This window comes from Nerophis lumbriciformis, linkage group LG22 (assembly GCF_033978685.3).
Source record: "Nerophis lumbriciformis linkage group LG22, RoL_Nlum_v2.1, whole genome shotgun sequence".
NCBI classification, from domain to species: Eukaryota; Metazoa; Chordata; class Actinopteri; order Syngnathiformes; family Syngnathidae; genus Nerophis; species Nerophis lumbriciformis.
Genome location: NC_084569.2, coordinates 26,350,660 through 26,368,865, shown reverse-complemented (window position 1 = coordinate 26,368,865; position 18,206 = coordinate 26,350,660). Strand labels below are relative to the sequence as shown.

General features: G+C 40.2%; 1 protein-coding gene across 2 annotated transcripts in view; it reads right to left on the bottom strand.

Moving 5' to 3' along the window:
* LOC133615190 (myosin-9-like) overlaps positions 1-18,206 on the bottom strand; it is a 77,728-nt gene that overhangs the window by 24,525 nt on the left and 34,997 nt on the right. The window contains exons 6-26 of one of the 2 annotated variants that reach the window (XM_061973578.2): positions 16,800-16,820; positions 15,763-15,855; positions 15,628-15,691; positions 14,189-14,287; positions 13,955-14,098; positions 13,788-13,883; positions 13,386-13,657; positions 12,349-12,522; positions 12,100-12,273; positions 10,745-10,859; positions 6,865-7,052; positions 6,668-6,789; positions 5,006-5,075; positions 4,777-4,937; positions 4,011-4,119; positions 3,793-3,924; positions 2,236-2,442; positions 2,026-2,163; positions 1,830-1,953; positions 1,594-1,765; positions 1,298-1,510 (exon numbers count right to left, since the gene is read on the bottom strand). In XM_061973578.2, coding sequence (XP_061829562.1) covers positions 1,298-1,510; positions 1,594-1,765; positions 1,830-1,953; positions 2,026-2,163; positions 2,236-2,442; positions 3,793-3,924; positions 4,011-4,119; positions 4,777-4,937; positions 5,006-5,075; positions 6,668-6,789; positions 6,865-7,052; positions 10,745-10,859; positions 12,100-12,273; positions 12,349-12,522; positions 13,386-13,657; positions 13,788-13,883; positions 13,955-14,098; positions 14,189-14,287; positions 15,628-15,691; positions 15,763-15,855; positions 16,800-16,820 — 2,888 coding nt within the window. The remainder of the gene's footprint in view (positions 1-1,297; positions 1,511-1,593; positions 1,766-1,829; positions 1,954-2,025; positions 2,164-2,235; positions 2,443-3,792; positions 3,925-4,010; positions 4,120-4,776; positions 4,938-5,005; positions 5,076-6,667; positions 6,790-6,864; positions 7,053-10,744; positions 10,860-12,099; positions 12,274-12,348; positions 12,523-13,385; positions 13,658-13,787; positions 13,884-13,954; positions 14,099-14,188; positions 14,288-15,627; positions 15,692-15,762; positions 15,856-16,799; positions 16,821-18,206) is intronic. The other variant, XM_061973579.2, reaches the window with a different exon arrangement.

The following is an 18,206-nucleotide window of genomic DNA, read 5'->3' as shown; positions in this document are numbered from 1 at the left end:
TTTGACAAGGCATGAACGTAACAATCCACATTTTGTTTACAATTGCTAGAGTCCAAACACGGCACATAGCTCCACCCCCTCTGAAGTCATGTGCGCTCTGGGGCAGGGGAAACAAATTGCTTTTGCGAGATCCAGTGAACACATTCAGAACCGATTAAAAAAAATTCAGCTAATTTTTATACTTGGCAAACTTATCTTGCAGGCCGGGTATAACCTGTTGGCGGGCCTTAGGTGTAAAACCCCTGGTTTGTACAATAGTGAATCTCAACTGCTGGGTTGGGACCGGTTTGCCTGGGCAAAAAATATTAAAACAATCCCTTGCTTTTATTCTAAAAGGGTTTTTTCAAAGCAGTGGTGTGTCTATAAAAATCCCTTAAATGGCAAGAAATGTCCTTATGGTCTACTACCATAAGGATGTGCCAATCCTATATCTTGTGTATTCTTATCATAATTCAGCTGTTTAAGTAGAGTGTGCTATGGAGGCTTTTCAATTTGTCATGTAAACTCGCTAATGCCAATTGCACATTGCACAAAATGGGATTTTAATGTAAATTAGCAACGAGCTAGCGTATTTGTCTAAAAACATGTTTATGTTGAATGTCAAATGATTTTGTGTCTTATAATTGACATGCTTTATTTTTGTACATTCAGTTTTACAGTGCTTCAAGTAAAGGCTGTGAAGTAGAACTCAATTGGCGTCTTGAGTGAGAACCGGTTATCTGTCTGCTGAGCTGGCAAGTAGAAACCCAAGTTTGCATGAGCAGAGTAGAAAACATTTACATGTTCAAATACATTTGGGCTTAAACAACTATTGTTTCTAAAATGCCACTTGACATTAAGGTCCCGCAGCTAAACAATGAGTGAGTGCAGCCTGCAATTCAAATATTACAGTTCAACACATTGCAGATTTTTTATTTTCTATTTTTTTTAAAGCAAATTCTCAACATTTTGCCCCAAATTAACCATTTTCATGCATAACAATTCCTAAAAAACTAAAAACCTCAATAGTACAATAATATTGTTCAGTATTGTGGCCACTGATTGGCTCAGCCTCAGACAGCATTACTATATTGGGTTAAGAGTGCAAAGGTAACTAAAAGGGGGCTATTTCATGTCTAGAGAACTCACCTAATGTTGAAAATTCTAATTAGAGGGTAGTAAACACGGTTTTGTACTAGCTATGATTCCTATTTTGTGTGTACGAAAGCATATCACAGAAATAGAAGAGGGAATGAAAAATAGGTGATTTTGTGGGCCTTTTGATCTACCGTAGTACACTTTGTGCCAGTGTGACTACCTAAGTTCTTGCTGTGCAGCAGTAGAGTCCAGAGTGTCCTCCAGCTCAGTCTTGAGGGCCTCAAGCTCTTCACCCAGGTCCCGACGGTGTTTCTCGGCCTTGGTCCTGGCCTGTCGCTCAATCTCTAAGTCGTCCTGCAGATCAGAGAGCTGCGCTTCCATCTCTCTTATCTTTTTTTGAGCCAGATTCTTTTGTGCTGCTTCCTCCTCAATTCTGACAGATGAGAGCAAGAATGTGTTTAGGTCTTAGGCAATAGTCAAACCTTCAAATACCTACTGAATGATGGCAATACACACCTCAGTAGAGCAGCCTGGAGTTCTTCCTCCTTTTTGGCTAGCTGGGCACGGAGCTCCTTAACCTGGGCCTGCAGGTCAGCAATTTGGTCGTTTATTTCAGTGAAGTCTCCGTCAAGCTTGCGTCGGTTCTTCTCCAGCTCCTGGCGCTGCTTCTCCTCTCTGCGCAGTCGATCTGAGAGTGTTTCAAAACAACAGAGTTTGGTGGGAGGAACGGTGCCGGTGAAGTCCAATCGTACCCTCAAGGTCAGTGAGCATGGCTTCATGTTTGGTCTTGAGTTTCTGCAGACTCTTGGATTTCTCCTCCTCTTCTGTAAGGTTGGTAGTGTACTCCATTATTCTCTCCTCCAGCATCTTCTTCTCCTGAAGAACAAAGAGGGCATATGGTAAAAAGTGAGAAAACATGTTTATTATATACACAAAGTCTATCCCAACCTTGTTAAGCTTGTTGTTTTGATCATCGAGAACCATCACATCCTCTTCAAACTTCTTTACTTTGGCCTCCATGGTGACCTTGTCCAGTTGGAGCTTTTGCCGAGCGGCCTCTTCTTCATCCAGTTGTTGCTCCAAATCCTATTGACAGGTATAGAAGAATTGAATATGCTGTCAAAGTCAAGACGTTAGCGAGAATTTCTTGCAACCCACAGTAATATTTTGCTGCAACTTCTTCTTCTCCGCAGTCAGCTGAGAAGCACGCTCATCCTCTTCCTCCACGCGGGCTTCCAGGTCGTGAAGGATCTCCTCCAGTTCCTGCTTTCTGGCGGCCAGACGAGCTCTCATCTCTTCAGCCTCGGCGCAGAGTTCCGTTTCTGCTTGAAGCTGCTCCTGCAGGGCCAGTTTTTCGGCAGCAATCTGCACAGAAGCAAAAAAAGATAGATAGAAGATAGATAGATAGATAGATAGATAGATAGATAGATAGATAGATAGATAGATAGTACTTTATTGATTCCTTCTCACCGGTGAGTACACATTTCAGAAGTGGGGTCTCAGTTATTTACAATGTTGAATTGTAATGCTTCATTGTGTTTCATTGGAAACCATATCCAATTGTACTTACAATCCACAAAGTATGTGAAAATAAACATCGCAAAATGCCACAAATTCAGTCGGCCATTTTGAATACTGCGCTACGAATATCTTCCGCAATTTGCGTAGATTCTACATCACTGTAGTAACACTTCTGCACTCTGACCATATTATTAGATCAGTCATACTGAAAATGTGCTGTTAATCAATCACGGTCCTTATGTAAGACAAGAACACATGCTTGGCTTTTTTATGCATTTTAAATGGTAATAAATAGCAATAGAGTCATCTGATCAAGGGTCTTCTACTGCACTCATTATACTCTCTAAAATCATCCAGAAAGCGCCACCAATACCCTATTTACATGTCGTGACCTGAAAATTAACCAAATATCAGTGATGTTATTATAAGTGCTAACACAGACAGACTATTTTAGTGGCCTATTGATAGCAGTGAGCTAATACTAGCTTACGCTGCTATTATTGACACACTCAGCAACTCCTGCTTGGTCTCACACTTGCCAAAAGTAAATTCAAGATTATTATTCATGCATCTCTCACCTGCTAGTAGACAAATGTGGCCATGGACACGGAGATGGCGAAAAAGACGGCAACTTTTTTTTTAACCCTTCGTGAGAATTGTGATTGCTTCTTCATGATCAAGGGTGATGGGTCAAATGCAGAGAATAATTTCGCCACACCTAGTGTGTGTGTGACAATCATTGGTACTTTAATCTAAACGGAATTATGTGAGTGTACCATCGGTCGCCATCCTAGCGAGAGTGGAAATATTACAGTAAGTGTTTGTTTTATTATGGTTAGTGTGTATGTTTAGCACCTAGCAATGCTGCTAATGCTACAGTGTTACGATAAAGCTGCAGCAGTTTAGCAGTCGACTTCTAAAACGTATTGCTCATCCTCTTCATGTTTGAAAATATAGGTTCTAGATCTAGTTTTCCCCAAGTAATCGTTGTTGGCTCTCACAAAGTCTGCTTGATTAGCATTGTTGTTGATGGGGAATGGATCTGTGGTTCCTCCTTTACATCACATACATTACATTCCTTATTAACTCTCAAAATGGCTTGGGAATCTCCAGGAGATTGATCATATCTATTGGTAAACTTTGGAAGTAAATAATCTCAATGCAAATGTGGATTCAAGATTCTTTAGGTTTCACCTGGTGATATTGGTCCTCTGTCTCCTGGAGCTGTTTTTGCATATACTGCTGTTTCTCCAACACTTTGTGGAGCTCGTCATCCTTGGCATGCATCTCCTCCTCCTGTCTGCTGACTTGAAGCAATGGCTTCACCTAAAGATGTAATAAAATGTTTGTGTTATTATAAAGCTCATGAAACAAGTATGGTGGTGAGGGGAAAAAAAGGAGGACTCTGTTACCTTTGTGAAGAGTCTCCACCACTGCCAGTTTCGGAGTTTGAGATAAGCAGCACAGTTCCTCTGGATCACCTTCATAGCGGTCAGCTGCTGTTGTCGCTTGGCAAAAGCCCTGCAGATTGAAACAATTAGAACACCTAATGAAAATATTTGTACACAAAACTAACTCAAGTGCAAAATTTGAATGGCACTGTCAGCAAAAAAGATGATTCTGTACAGTTGAGTAGCTCACAGATGAAAAACCTGTCATGTCAACTTCATATTCCATTCAGCACTACAAATTGCCAATGACCGACGTGACATTATGACTTGGTTCTAAAAAACAAGAAAAAATAGGAGGATGGAGTGACTGACGCTGGTGAAAACAGCTTTTTATGTAGCTATCGATTGGAGAGTGGGCAGTGTACCTAATGTTGTGACCGGCTGAATCTATAGTTTGTTTTTTCGACCGTGTCTGGAAAAAAATAGTTGCGGTGATCTTCAAAGATATATATTAAACACTACATTTTTTAATGTTAAATTGATAGAGGGTGGGGCGTAGTTTCATTTGCAATCTGGAAACACCTGGCAGACTGACTCAAAAAAGGGGTTGTAAATGTACGCAACATTTACACCAAATCATATCTAATACATATTATTTAGACTGCAAGAAAGTTATGTTTTTAAGTGTCCGCTCAATGTTATTGACAAGGGTCATTTTAAAGCAAAACTCCATTGTAGTTTATTACAGTCACATTTCAAGATAGGACGGTCATGTAATTTCTCTTACCTGCGTGCCAAATAGCCTCTGCACCAAGCCTGGAAAGTGATGATGATGTCTGTGATTTTCATGTCCCTCTCCTCCTCCAGGTGAGCAAGAACTCCAGCTCTGAAGAAGACTTTACTTTGGCCAATCCGGTAAAGATTAGGGTCGAGCTCCAGACTTTTGATCTGAAAAGAAAAAGAGGCAAGCACATCAGAATTGTTCTGGGATGAAGCAGAAGATAAAAAGTCCTTACCATAAGCACGCAAGCCTGCTTTCCATCCATGAATCCTTTGGGGATGGCATTGGGAGTGAGGATTTCATACCTGGGTGAAGACATTTGCTTTGTTGGAATTGGTATATGCTGTATACACCTAAGGATGGGTACCGAATCGGATACTATTTTGAATCCCGCCGGTCCTCCCGGGTACCGATTCCCAAAGTACAACGGTGCCATGTTACAGTACCGGTACTTGGGTTGCCCACTCTGCCGGCTTTTTGCACTTCGGCACTTGGCAATTACTGAGAGCGGACTCAGCCAAACTAACTCGTGGTAATGTTGCAATTTTCAAGGTCAAAGAAGTTGACTCAAAAAAACTCTCCAACATAAGTACAGTAGGGCTCCACTTTTAGCTTGACGCTAAAGCGTTGGCTTTGCTATTGGTACGCTACTGATTAGTATTAGCAATTTTCTATGGTCATTTCAACACCTCCAAATTTGTTAATGAAAACTACATTTACCAATGTGCGCAAAACTGGACCATAAGTGCCTGATAGTAAAGGAGCTGGTCAGATCGCTGGGTGAGGTGGTTCAATGCAGTCAGCTAAATTTTACAACTGTCTGCATTACTTTATTTAGAATAAATACATCCATTATCGACATTTACTAATAGATTCTATAATTGTCCATGTCGGAATTGCAATGCATTTAGAAATCGATTTCCCCCACCTCTAATTATTACTCGCGTATATTTGTAGTTCAAACGCATGCAGCCGCAGAAGCTGATGGAGAACATTCACATTAAAAAAAAAAACTTGGATACGAACGTAAGAGGTTGGCCAGGCCTGCACTATGTGATGATAGCGGCATGGCTTCACTGCAAAAAGAGTCAAAAACACTTAACAAGATGATTCACCTCCTTTTCATTCCGCTATAGCACAAACGCTTGCAGCTCCTGAAATCGACGAAATGCGTGAATGCCCTTGAAGCATGCACCTGGCAATTTTTCGAGCTGGAACACTTAACAGACTTAATTTTAATTTATCGTCTGTTAATTGACTTATCGAATCTCTGCCCAGGCCTATTCCCAGGTATCGGTTTCAAATGTGAACAGTACCCATCCCTAGTTACAGCAGGTTGTGGCAGACGGAGGTGGGAATCTTTGAGCACCTCACGATTCGATTAAAAATCGATTATTGATGCAGTTTTTCCTTTCACTAAATAAGCGTTTATCACTTGAAACTTAAAAAAAACCCAGTGCATTTGTAATAAGAAATTGTTGAATTAATTCCCACATCTATTAAATTCACACATACTAAATCATCTTTGATGCGCCTGAAAGAGTGCCAGCACATCACAGTAGCTCCTTTGACTTCCTTCATTTTACTTTATTTTTGGTTCCTTTCCATCCTTTGTAACTGATTTACTGTGTGGAATAATTTCCCTTGTGGATCAATAAAGTTGATCTAAGTCTAAGTCTAATTAAAAATGTGTGAAAAACTGGAATATAAGTGTCCTACAATAAAAAGGAGCTGGTCAGATCTCTCAGCCAAATTTTAGAACTGTCTGCATAACTTTACATACCATAAATAAATCGAATATCAGTTGGCATTTACTAATAATTTTATAATCGTCCATGTCCGAATTGCGATGTATGTAAACATGGATTTCTTCCCTCACCTCATAATGTTTGGTTACCTCTGTCTGAACTCCTGGAAGACAATGCGGTTGGGGAAGCCCTGTCTGCAGATACGGATCCCCTCAAGGACACCATTACATCTGAGCTGGTCCAGAACCAGGTGGGGATCCAGTTTTCCTGCCTAGAGGCGGAGAAATAAAACAAGGATGTTCCTAGATCTGATGGTGAGATATGTATAGATCAGTTACTCCCATACCTTTTTCTCATGGTTGGGGATGATGCAGCGGACAAAGTTGGGGTTTGTGTTCCTCAGTGTGGCCATGAGCTTGGAAAGTTGCTCTTTGTAGAGCTGGCCCACGGTGCGGAACATGCCCTTGCGAGTCTTGAAAGCACCTGGCATCTCGGACATGCCGGACACCTTGTCCAGACCCACAATGCGGTCCACTACACAGAGATTCTATCATTACTCAAAGGGCTCAGTTGTGTGTCCAACTCTCCACTTCCTCTTGATAGACAAGCACCAGGAGAAAGTCAATTTATTCAGAAACAATAACACCACACAGGCGGGATGCAGACTGACAATAAAGAGGAGCAAAACCAAAAAGTGTAATCACAGAAACATTGGGTGGGGAAAACAGTGCAGTGCGTGAATGTCAATTGTTCACACAGTGAAGTCTATGTTTGGTGTGCACACACTTTGCAGGCTGCGCTTGTTGTGATGACCCAACAAAATCAAAAACAGAAAAAACACCATGCAGTATATACCCATTTCTGCAGTACCCATGACCACCACCAGCAGTCCCATACAAGGCTATTACATGGGAGAGGGAGAGGGAGAGTTCAATCAAGTGGTAAAGCGGCACGATAAGTCACAGAAACAGCTTGAACATTGCGAATAGTAAGGTTTGATCATGGAGGAGAAACGGCTGGAGCAACAACAAAGCTTTTTAATTGTGTTGTGGACAGTAGGGGACGGCAGGAAAAAGAAACGGTCACCTGAGTCAGAGTGTAGTATAGGAAAACGCTGATAAAAATAGGCTCTCTGAGAACTCTGTACCTCTGAGACCCAGCAAAGTGGGTCAAATACATACAAGATGGGGCCAAACAGAGGAAGAAATGATTGGGATTTGAAGAAAAGGGAAAACACAGAGGTACACATAACAGACAGTAAAGAGAAAGAAAAAGTCTTGAAACAAGGAGCTCAAATGAAACATTCCTGCACTGTACCCCTGAGAAACATAATCCAGGCTGTACATTAGGTAACATAACATGTAAGGTGGGACACTGTCTAGACAGATGTTTGGAATATAAAAGCTCATTTCCCACTGTATTTTTATGATCTCAACTTTTTTCCAAGGAGCCCATTCTAATTGAAGATTAACTAGATGTATTTTTTACTTACAAATGACCTTCTCAAAGTTAATTAATATGAGAGATAAGTCAATATCGATCACTTGCTCGCACATTTGCCAGAGAAATCAAGTGAATGGACGATAGTTGAAGGTTTTTAAACCCACAGCAATTTGTTGACATCCATTTTCTCTACAATTCGATTTAGATTCTTCTTTTTTTACGATATTTTATAACGAGAGAGCTGCTGTGGAAATTGTACTGTATGTCTTGACTACAAAGGGAAAAAGATTTGTGCATGTACAAAGGTTTCTTCAATCATTAATATCACTGTCAAATGGGTACATTTTGTTAGGTGCTGCGGTAGAACTAAGATTAATACGGCCATGCTCTTATTTTAAAACTTAGTTTGCACTGAAAAGGAAGTTACCGTGTGCACATTGATATGCTGTCTAGTAGTATGTCTTATGACGGCTGTAATATCAATTACGTCTTGAACTAAACAGACCGATTCTTTATAGAAATGATCATCCACGGGTCTCAAATTGTATGTCAACATCCATCCATCCTCTATTGCTTGTCCCTTTCGGGGTCGCGAAGGGTGCTGGAGCCTATCTCAGCTGCATTTGGGCGGTAGGCGGGGTACACCCTGGACAAGTCGCTACCTCATCCCAATGTCAACCAAAAGTGGTTTATGTGGAACTTCAAAGTAATAACCTGAGACTTGATGAGTTGGCCGTAAAAAATGGAAGCCACTTGTACGGCATACAGTATATTTTCTATATACCGTATTTTCCGCACTATTAGCCGCACCTAAAAACCACAAATTTTCTCAAAAGCTGACAGTGCGGCTTATAACCCGGTGCGCTTTATATATGGATTAATATTAAGATTCATTTTCATAAAGTTTAGGTCTCGCAACTACGGTAAACAGCCACCATCTTTTTTCCCCGTAGAAGAGGAAGCGCTTCTTCTTCTACGGTAAGCAACCGCCAAGGTAAGCACCCGCCCCCATAGAAGAGGAAGCGCTTCTTCTTCTACTGTAAGCAACCACCCGCCCCCATAGAAGAAGAAGCGCGCGGATATTACGTTTCATTTCCTTTGTGTGTTTACATCTGTAAAGACCACAAAATGGCTCCTACTAAGCGACACGCGTATAACGCAGAATTTAAACTTAAGGCAATAAGTCATGCCGAAGAACACGGAAATAGAGCAGCAGCAAGAGAATATAACATAAATGAATCAATGGTGCGTAGGTGGAGGAAGCAACAAGATGACCTGCGCCAGGTAAAGAAGACAAAACAGAGTTTCCGAGGGAACAAAGCAAGATGGCAACTGTTGGAGGACAAACTCGAACAGTGGGTTGTTGAGCAGAGAGCAGCAAGCAGAAGTGTCAGCACCATCACTATTCGAATGAAGGCAACAGCGACACTGACTCCGATGACTTCGACGAGACGGAGCCGGCCATTTTGGATCCCGTATTCGCCCAACTTTTTAATTCGGACACCGAAGGAGAAGAATTCGAGGGATTTATGAATGAAGAATAACTTCAGAAAGTGAGCGTTATGTTTATTTTGTGTGTTGTGACATTAACGTTCGAGCAACATTAAGTTATTGATGTTGCTATTGCTAAGCACTATTTTGAATTTTACTATGTTTGTGATTGCACATTTGCACATTACCGTACATTTTGGGAGTGAACAGAGTTGTTAGAACGCTGGTTTTTAATATATTATTAAAGTTTGACTGACCTATCTGACTGTTTTTTTGACATTCCCTTTAGCGCAGTTAGATGCGGCTTATAACACGGGGCGGCTTATAGGTGGACAAAGTTTTGAAATATGCCGTTCATTGAAGGCGCGGTTTATAACCCAGGGCGGCTTATGGTGCGGAAAATACGGTACTGTCAAAATGTCACAAATGTGGGATTAGAATACTGGAATTTTACGGCTTCAATCAGCATGCCAAAAAGGAGTCACGCAACCTTTGTTCCTGGTTATGGGGGCTTAAAAAAAAACAACTTTTCATTCATTGTGATTCTAAATCGATTCTTAACTTTTGATAATCGATTTATCTTTGACACTTTTTTTCTGTAAATTTTTGGATTAAAAACATTGAACTACTATTTTTGATATTTTTAATTTATATTTTACCTTTTTGGAAGGATGTCTTTCCAATTTATTTGTACAGTAAATGTCTATTATATTTATTGTGAAGCTGGGATTGGGTTAGTTTTCTTTTACTAGATTAACATTCTGTGAATAAAATGTTAAACATACTGCGCATACAAGTTGTACGTCAACAGCCAATAGGAGCTTTTGTAACCCGTTTTGAAAAGGTTTTAATATCATATATAGGGCTGCAACAACTAATCGATTAAATCGATTATAAAAATAGTTGGCGATTAATTTAGTCATCGATTCGTTGGATCTATGCTATGCGCAGAGGCTACTTTTTTATTTTTTATAAACCTTTATTTATAAACTGCAACATTTACAAACCGCTGAGAAACAATAATCAAAATAAGTATGGTGCCAGTATGCTATTGTTTTTCAATAAAATACTGGAAGGGATAGAAATGTAGTTTGTCTCTTTTATCCGATTATTAATCGAGGTAATAATCGACAGATTAATCAATTATCAAATTAGTTGTTAGTTCCAGCCCTAATCATATATACACCAAATATTATATTATGAGAATGGAATCATAACTCCAAGAATGGGAATCAGGTGCCCAAAGATTCCCACTTCTATTCCTGGGAGACCATTTTTCCCCCGAGACTCACCGTCCTTCCAAAGATCAGAGACAAACTTGTCTGTGGACTGGTTGAGCAGGGAGGCAACATTGTCGTTCAAAGGGTCCATGTTCTTCATCAGCCACTCATCCGCCTTATAGTCCACCTGCCGAGTAAGAAGAGACTATTGTCAAGATCATCTGCAAGTACAGGAACTTCTGTACTACAAACCGCTACTTTTTTCCTACGCTTTGCACACTGCAGATTATAAAATGGTGAGGCTAAGTTATGGATTTTTCTTCGCAGACGGCTATAAAGCAAATAGTTTTCATTAAACACAAGCAAAGACACTTAAATGGTGTGTTATTGTTTGTACTATGGCGCCATCTTTTGGATGAGTTCGCTCACTGAATGTGCAATTGGGTGAATGCCTACTCAGTGGCCTAGTGGTTAGAGTGTCCGCCCTGAGATCGGTAGGTTGTGAGTTCAAATCCCGGCCGAGTCATACCAAAGACTATAAAAATGGGACCCATTACCTCCCTGCTTGGCACTCAGCATCAAGTGTTGGAATTGGGGGTTAAATCACCAAAAATGATACCCGGGCGCGGCCACCGCTGCTGCCCACTGCTCCCCTCACCTCCCAGGGGGTGATCAAGGGTGATGGGTCAAATGCAGAGAATAATCTCGCCACACCTAGTGTGTGTGTGTGACAATCATTGGTACTTTAACTTTAACTTTAAGTGTTTGCTGCAGTTTAAAGCTTTGAAGCGGAAGTAGAAGTGTCGTTCTGTCTTCCAATCTTCCATAGTGTTTCTACTTGTATGGATTCTTCATTCATCACTCCAAGCCACATTTGTAAGTTTTACAATATAACTATAACAATTCTTACTCACTTAACTGCCCCATGTGTGATGTCTGTAGCGTGTTTTCATGCATATTTGTACGTGCAATCGTAATGTAATCAAGCTAGCGTCTAAAGCATTAGCTAAGATGCTAACACGTTTACGAGTGTTAGTTTAATTAACTTACAACGGCATTCTTATTGTAATGTTTCAGTTTCGTAAATTCCTCAGTAAATTCACAAAAACATCACTGTGGAGTTAAGTCTGTTTAGCTGATTGGAGAGCTAGCTTGTGCAGATAGTGTGTCCAAGACCATGACTTCTGTTTCGTTTGATCAGCCATTTACAGACATCGTTTGGAAACAAGGTATGTAAATAAACATTTATAAAATCTTTTGTGTAAATAACTTCCATTAAAGTCAGGTGTGGCTCATTTTTCCCCCCCTAAAATGTAGTGGGTGCGGCTTATTACCGGTGCACTCTATAGTCAGGAAAATGCGATATATGCTGGCACTGCTAACATTGTAAATAACAGCAAGTAATGGTAAGAACACAGTCTGCTCACCTTGCCAGCATAATGGTAAATAGAGAAGTCGGCTTCATCCTTCAGTTTCTTGGGCTTAAAGAACTTGGGGTGTGTGCCCTGCTCCTGGAGCACTTTCTCCACAAAGCTCTTGTCTGTAGCCTTGGGAAACCAGCACTCTTCATCCAACAGAGCCAGAATACCAGGTGGGCTGGCCTACACACAATGGTCAGAAATTAAGAATTTGAAAAGCCTGGACACGTCAAAAACGTTCCGCTTTGCCCAACTCACAGGTTTTTCAATGAGCTCTATGCAGGGCTGCAGGTCAAGGCCAAAGTCGATGAAGCTCCACTCGATGCCCTCCCTCTGGTACTCCTCCTGCTCCAGGATGAACATGGTGTGATTGAAGAGCTGCTGCAGCTTCTCGTTGGTGTAGTTGATGCACAACTGCTCAAAGGAGTTCAGCTGGAAGAAAAATAATTGCAATGCCAATTAAAGCACAGCGGTACCTCAACTTAAAGAGTGTTTTGAGATAAGAGCTGTCTCTTCGCTAATTGCTATGTTTCAAGTTGCAAGCAAAAGTTTGAGCTACAAGCACCCTCCGTAAGATTAATCCAAAACATCTGGTCTTACCTGCTAACATTAGCTTTTAGCTAAAGATCAACATAACTTGGTTTTAGAATAAAGTGGGTGGGAAGGACAAAGCTGAGAAGGAGCGGATGATATTCATTGAATTAAAATATAAGAAATCAAAAACATTAAAGAGCATGTCGCCAATATGGTGAAACAAACCAAGCTATAAGTGCTAGTATGTACTGTACTGTGACACAATGCCAAAAAAACAAAAGGCAGATATTTTCCAATAAAATACACAGAAGCTGCTGATGGTGTGTTTGATGGAAAAGCAGCTGAAATGAGATACTGCAGAAGTCCACTCTCCAAGGTAAATGCTATACATTATTATATTAGTATATTAAATTCCCAAAAAAGTGCAGTTCCTCTAAAGTTAAAGAGCTTGTACGAGCAATATAAATTGCATGATTAATCTAGGTGTGTTCATGTTTTATGCAATAATTATTTTTGATTAATCACATGATTTTTAACAGCCCTAGTTTTTATACAATATTTCTTATCTAAAAGTTTGTTAAAAGGACATTTGACATGTTAAAATTGTGCTGTTTTAGGGTTGCCAAGTACCATTTAAATTGATTTAATTTCAAGTCATTGATTTGATGTACAATGTTCTGAGTTAAGAGCTTCGTCACAGAACCAATTAAACTCATAAGTTTGGGTACTACTCTATTAGGTTTAGTACTAGTTTGACTTACCTCAAAAATCTCAAAACCAGCGATGTCCAGGATGCCAATGAAGGAGGCTCCCTGTCTCTTGGTTTTGTCCAGAGCTTTGTTGATCCTCATGACTAACCAGCGGAACATCCTCTCATATGTGGCTTTGGCCAAGGCCTCCACAGCAAATTCCGCCTGCTCTTGGGTCTGGGCCTTTTGGACATAGTCTCGACCCACCTTGATCCTGGGTGACAGGATGGCCCTGGTGAAATCGGTGACGTTCATCCCCATGAGGTGGCTGACCTTCTGGGCAGCTAGAGGATGGATCAGGTGGAGAGAAGGTTTAAGAAGTTGGCAAAGTGAAGAAAAGAATACAAAGAACCACAAACACAATCTGTATAGTCAGAAGGACTAAGTTTAGACCAAGAGTTGGGTATAATTTACTTGTGTTGTCAGGCATGGAAGCCTGGTCAGTGTGACGCTCCTTTTTGAAGGTCATGTTTCCAAGCTGCAACACTGAAGACACCACCTTCAACATACCTGCACAAAAAAACACTGCAGTGTTGGTAAAAGCAGGGCAAGTATCCAAGAACACATGTGGGTGGCCTCACCTATCTGCTCGTCCTCAGGAATGCTCATAATCCTCATGGCTTCCATGGTCTCTGCAAACAGGTCTTTGTCCTGCTGCCCCGGAATTGTGACGTTCCCGTTGGAAAGGAAACGGTAGTTGTTGTAGTTTTCCAGGAGGAGCTCCGCTAAAAAAAAATGACAGGATCGTTAGAAAAAATATTAGCAAGCGCCTCGTTAAGGGAAATTGTCTTTGAACTGATTAGTGTGGAACTTACAACGTAACTTATCTCCAGCTCCAGTGAGCAAGTAGTAGAATATATGGAACGTCCGTTCTTCTCTGGCCTGGCGAATGGCACGGGACTTCTCCAGCAAATCTAAAAGAATGTCTGTCAAGGACAACTTTCAAACAATGGGCTCACAAAAAACAGAGTAAACAAACACTGTATTTTCCGCACATAAGGTGCACCTAAAAACCTCCAATTTTCTCAAAAGCTGATAGTGCGCCTTATAATCCGGTGCGCCTTATATATGGACCAATATTGAGCCACAACAGGTCTCGCAACTACGGGATGCATAACGTAACCCCAGCCTCTACTGTAGCGTCTTATAATGCGGTGTGCCTTATATATGAACAAAGTTTTAAAATAGGCCATTCATTGAAGGTGCGCCTTATAATCCGGTGCGCTTTATAGTGCGGAAAATACAGTATGTATTTTTTAAATATGATAATGGGGGCCTTTATTTGGATTAATCATGATCAATATTAATTGTCTTCAAATTTTGTCAATGTGCTTCCTGGAGGTGCATTTAGGAACCCCGGAATTGTGAAAATTACCATTACAAGACAATGCCTGTGTTCTGCACTGCTTTACTGATATAATTGTAACATTTTGAAGGCAATTTTCATATTATTGTATCCATTACTCAGACATTTTATACATTCTGTGTCATGGAAGTTGTTCAATTACTAAGGTGGCTCAAATTTTTTTTTACATTTTTATTTGTTAATTCAAAAAGACATTCATAATTTCCAAGAAGATTTATAAAAAAATAAATAAAAATAAATGGAAAAAAAAGCTAGACATTTTCAGCACCTTTTTTGGATAAATTGAGTTTAAAAAAAAAAACATTCTTGGTTTTTCTTTTATTATTATTGTAATAATAAGTATTGCATTTGTACAGTATGCATTCTCAATTGCTTTGGTATTTCTAACCTAAGTATTATGAAGCTGGGGTTGGGTAGGTGTTGCTTTATTTTCTTGTATTAGATTGATTAACATTGAGATTATTGTAATTTTAAAAATACATTTATAAAAATATACTTTTAGACCAACAGTGCATGTATAAGTGGTACGTCAGCAGCAAAAAGGATCTTTTGTAACCTGTATTGAAATGGTTTTATTATAACTTACATACCAAATCGTATATTACGAGAATAGTGTTGAATCAAGAACCGATTCAGAATCCAATCGTCACACCAAGATTTGGAATAGAATCGTGAAATTCCCACCTCTAAAAATTACTATTATGTTCAACTTGCATGTTACAAAATTACGTATAAATAAAAAGGCCTTTTTTGTTGGAACAATGTATGTTTTTTTGTTACGGTAGTTACAAAAGTACTGCTTTGGCATTAGTATTGGTTAAAATGCATCCTTACTTATCATTTGTAGCCCCAGATAAAACCTCCATGTTTACATTGTGTCAAGGATACAAGTTTCAATATTTGCACCGACAATATAACCGTTGACATCAAAGTTGATCCTGATGAATTTTCCCTGCAAGAAAAAGAATAATGTATTTAAAAAATAAATCAAGGTGCTTCATAATAAATGACAATAATTCTTACAAATCGAGAAGAGTTGTCATTTTTGACTGTCTTAGCATTTCCAAAAGCCTCCAGGATGGGGTTCGCCTGCAGAAGCTGCTTTTCTAGCTCCCCCTGGTGAGAATAGAGAAGATCAAGAAAGATTAAAAAACATTTGATTTGATTTAACATTTAGGCTATGTCTTCAAATGATCTACAATTGCAGTAACTAACATTGGATTTAATCGCTTTGAAGTCAAAATTAACACATACTTACATACTTGGGTCTAGGATCATGAGAGACGTACAAACACTTTACACCCGAGCCTTTTCCACACAAACATTAGTGCCCCAAAACACCCAGAGACCCTCAACCAGGCATCGCAAGAAAACAATGACTCAAAATAAAACTTTTATGTTCCTTTTCTAAATTGTCACCTGCTTTTTATTGTGTCTGCTTTACGCAGCACCGATAAATTAAACACCAGACAAATATGTAAAAAATAATATTTAAATGACTGTTTATGTGAAAGGAGTACGATTAAGCACCATTGTCTTTTGAAGCATGTTAAGATTAAATTTTTCGGAGCAAAAATGACAAAGAAAAAAACAAGTACACAAGAGGTTTTGGTTTCATCAGCAGGTTATGTGAAGGACAAAAACATTTGACATCACACCTGAGAAGCTGTTAAAAACAAACTTGGGTCACGAAAAAGAAATCTGCAACAAATCCTGGACAACGGAAGCACGCACCGAGTAGCCACAGAAATCCTGAAAAATTCAGCCATGCAGATCCAAACTCTGCTATCACTTGAAGAGCAGAAATTGCAGTTATTTCCTCAAGAAGGACCCCTCCTCCCCTCTTATCCTACAATTGTCTGGCTGAATTTTTCACAGGAACACTAATCTGCCAACAGACTTCCTCCTGACTTTGGAGACAAGGCACGTCCCTCCACAGCCCCCATACAAAGGAAATGCCACAACAGTGTGCTCTGGCGAGGGATGGGGACGAGGAGGAGGAAGAGGAAGAGGGCGATGACAGAATCAGGTGGGGAGGAAGAATGAAAGAGTCAACTCACATGTGACAGGACCATGCTGTTCTGTTGATGGGAGGGAAAAAAATACAACAACCTCAAAAATGGAATGATGGAAATTGATGTGGTTTAGCCCGGAAGCACACAGAGTGACATTGTGCCAAAGGAATCAAAGGCCATGTGTAGTGCAGCCAGATGTATTGTAGGGGTGTATTTATCATGTAAAACATGAAGTAAGGCATCTTAGGGTCTGTATAGTTAATACCAGTATATTTTTGAGACAATACCGCCATTTTATGAAGTGCTTTGCATGTTTACAGAGGCATCAAACTTTTTATTTTTATAAATATGGCGGCGCAGACTTTGACTTCCAAGTGAGCAATGCTTTGGTTTTTAGTGACTACAGCTTTATTTACACACATACACCAATTTGCTTTGGAACCTGTATCTGTCCTTGTAGCCACTTTATCACTAATCTCATTTATTTATGTTGTTCACTTCTGTTATCGACTTTGCACAGACGCTAACGATAGCGCCCCTCTGCTGCTTGCTCGGTGTGTCAAGTACTTAACTACAACTCGGTTTAAAAGTGCCTCTACCAATAGCCTTTGCGGACTAAGCTACTGTAGTGTAGCGGCTGGGTGGCTGAAGAGTAGTTTTAAAATTCAACAGCCAGCGGCTTTCACCGCAGTAAACGAGTAGAAGCTCTATTGATCCCGTGCACAAGCATGAGGATATATACCTAATAGACAAATTGAACGAAAAATTGCTTTGACAGAGTATAGGCCAGGGGTCGGCAACCTTTACCACTCAAAGAGCCATTTTGACCCGTTTCACAAATTCAAGAAAACAATGGGAGCCACAAAACTCTTTTGAAATTTAAAATGAAAACACTGCATACAAAGTTTTTTTTTTGCTTTGTGCTATGTATAAACCAGACACGCGGCCCGCGAGACGTTATTTCGCAAGTTTTATATGAGTGGCGCTTGACAGCGTCATACTTGCCAACCCTCCCGATTTTTCCGGGAGACTCCCGAAATTCAGGGCAACTATTCTATCGGATGACTGCTGATTTTCACCCAAACAACAATAATAAGGGCGTGCCGTGATGGCACTGTCTTTAGCGCCCTCTACGGCCTCTATAAACAGTGTGCCAGCCTAGTTACATGTTATATGAGGCTTCTGCAGACACTCATAAGTGACTGCAAGGCATACTTGGTCAACAACCATACAGGTTACACTGAGGGTGGCCTTATAAAACAACTTTAACACTGTTACAAATATGCGCCACACTGTGAACCCACACCAAAAAAGTATGACAAACACATTTCTGGAGAACATCCGCACCGTAACACAACATAAACACAACAGAACAAATACTCAGAATCCCATGCATCCCTAACTCTTCCGGGCTACATTATACACCCCCGCTAACACCCCCCCCCCCCTCCT